This window comes from Sinocyclocheilus grahami, unplaced genomic scaffold (assembly GCF_001515645.1).
Source record: "Sinocyclocheilus grahami isolate Dianchi unplaced genomic scaffold, SAMN03320097.WGS_v1.1 scaffold3777.1, whole genome shotgun sequence".
NCBI classification, from domain to species: Eukaryota; Metazoa; Chordata; class Actinopteri; order Cypriniformes; family Cyprinidae; genus Sinocyclocheilus; species Sinocyclocheilus grahami.
Window position 1 is genome coordinate 985 of NW_015508842.1, and position 2,730 is coordinate 3,714.

The following is a 2,730-nucleotide window of genomic DNA, read 5'->3' on the forward strand; positions in this document are numbered from 1 at the left end:
CACAGTGCAACAGTGAAAAGGGACCCCTTTCAAACAGTGTCGCGTTCCCAACGTTGTTTAAGCGACATACACCGGTATTGCGGTATTTTAAAAATTCATATCATAACAAAAATAAACACAGTATGAACCGGTACACCGCCCAGCACTAGATAATTGTACCTTATTTTGTAAAAATGTGTAAAAATTATCATAATTTGGTGTAGCTGTTGTCTGCTTTCACTTCACATGATTTCTTTATATTGTTACCTTTTTAACTGTAATTTCAGGTCTAATGGAGGAGAAAAAACATCATGTCAAAACTGGAGAAAAAACTCACTCACAGACTGAAAGTATTTCTTTACTGAAAAGAAGAGACAAGAAAAGTTTCACCTGCACTCAGTGTGGAAAGAGTTTCACATACAAACAGAGTCTCGAGAGACACATGAGGATCCACACTGGAGAGAAACCATACACATGTGATCAGTGCGGGAAGAGTTTCAGACAATCAGCAAACTTTAAGGATCACATGAACATCCACACTGGAGAGAAACTGTATGAATGTGATCAATGCGGCAAAACATTTTCGTGGGCTTCAAGCCTGAAGAATCACCTGAAAGTTCATTCAAAGGAGAAACCACATTCATGTTCTTTCTGTGGAAAGAGTTTTTCACTTCTGCAGAGTTTAAAAGTTCATCAGAAGATACACACTGGTGTGAGAGATCATATGTGCTTTGAGTGTGAGAAGACTTTTATTACAGCTAAAGATTTGAAACGGCACGAGAGGATCCACACTGGAGAGAAACCTTACACGTGTTCACACTGCGACAAGAGATTCAGTCGGTCAGAACATCTGAAATCACACGAGAGGATCCACACTGGAGAGAAACCATATCACTGCACTGCATGCGGGAAGAGTTTCAGTCATTCGTCTTCTCTACAGAGACATAAAATAAACAACCACATTAAGTAGGACTGTCAAAATAGCTGAAAAACTAAATTCGAATTTTGTACATATATTCGAATTTAAAATGCATAATTTCAGTTAGGGTAAAGAAAAGCTTTTGGCTTCTCTCCTGAGGCCACAAGAGGCGCATCATTCAAAGCATAAGATAACAGGACTATCTGCGAAAAAAAGTGCATCATGTTTAAAATAATGTTTATAAACCAATTATAATTAAGTTGCTTAAACAACTATAAACAACACAGCATCGTGTATGTATGCATAATTTAATACAAAGCGCCGAAAGCCAATCACACAAAGTACATTTTTCATTTAAAAACATGAGACGCAGTGGGATGGGGAAAAACCCGCCATAAAGTCTCGATATATGTTTTTTTTTTCAACGCTAAACTTGCATTAATTTTACATGGCTTTCTAAACATGCAAAGCATGCTCGCGTCTCTCTTTTGTGCGAGACGCGAGTGCAACAGTAATAGATGTCGATCTAGAAAATGTGTGAAATATGTGTTCTGTGTGAACGGCTTGGTTTTGATGTAAACAAGATCTTCTCCGCATTGATGTTCTCTTTTTCCGCTATATTTTTAATGAACAACCCAGCAGCGCCGCGTCTAGTAGCTTCAACTATAGGCTAACAAAAACATTATAATGCATTTAAATATAACGCTGATAAGGCTGCCTCCTTAACACACACCTAAAATTCAAATGCAACGTTTTTGCATTCGAATGTGGATATTTATTTTAAATTCGACGAATATTCAAAATTCTATTTTTTTTGACAGCCCTAACATCAAGTAGTTTATCTTCAGGTCCACTGCTTTCAAGCTCTACATCTCTTCCATATTAATCTGTCATTAGAAACATCATCTAAATTAGTCACAGTGAATAAAGTTCATCTTCAAGACCAGCAGTTTCTGTGAGATTCAGATCAACTCAAAGATGTATTTCCTTCCCAAAGAACAATATCTAAAGTGTTATTCTTATATACAACTTTGCTTCATCATACACATTATATTATTATGCTTTATTACGAGTTTAATTTTATGTTCAGAATGTTCTTCTAATGCATGTAAAAGGTTTTTACAGGTTCAAAATATTCTTGTGCACGAAGCTGAAAAATAAGCTAATTTATTTTTAATGTAATCTTCACTGTTTTATAACAACAGTTTTACAAAATGCAGGTGTGAGATATTCTGTCATGTAGGTTTGCATCTGATCATCCTCACTTTAATTAACTTGAGATGCTTTATCTTGTTAGTCAATAAAGAGAGAGATCTGTCTTTTACTTTGTTTGCTTCAAGTATCAAACTTTTATTGTCTGCTTTTGTTGTCTGCTGATTTTTCTTGCGTCGCGAATGAATAATTTCATAATTCTAGTTATATCTAAAAGCCATTAAATAATGCTTTTGGGGCTTAATTACATTTCTTGATAAAGCTTTTAAATAACAAACTATATTCCCCTCACACCTGACTGTCTATCAGTAACTGTTTTAACATTATTTTTGTTTGATACGTTGTGTTATTGATATTTCTGTTACAGAGTTTTGTAGTTTTAAACAGAATTTGGCGCGTAATTGTAAAATACACGTTTCTTATTTTGTTTTTAATCAACATGTTTACAGGGTCATTTCTGAATAGTTTTTATCGGTCTCTCCGTGCTATTTGTGTGCCTGCTAACATCTATAGTTCTCTAAAGAAGGTTTTGTCTTGTTTATCTTCATATACACAACGAGGAAACGATTTTGTTATAAATGTTATTAGAAAAATGAAGTATATTTAGATTCATATGCTAG

General features: G+C 34.7%; 1 protein-coding gene across 1 annotated transcript; it reads left to right on the forward strand.

Moving 5' to 3' along the window:
- Positions 1-267: 267 nt before the first annotated feature.
- Positions 268-2,274, forward strand: LOC107576486 (gastrula zinc finger protein XlCGF49.1-like). The gene is made up of 2 exons (XM_016262655.1): positions 268-949; positions 1,736-2,274. The coding sequence occupies exon 1, from the start codon at positions 272-274 to the stop codon at positions 947-949; it is 678 nt and encodes a 225-aa protein (XP_016118141.1). The 5' UTR covers positions 268-271; the 3' UTR covers positions 1,736-2,274.
- The last annotated feature ends 456 nt before the right edge of the window (positions 2,275-2,730 follow it).

Excerpts from the sequence above, each read along its gene's own strand:
- LOC107576486 (XM_016262655.1), top strand. The coding sequence starts at position 272 with ATGGAGGAGAAAAAACATCATGTCAAAACTGGAGAAAAAACTCACTCA.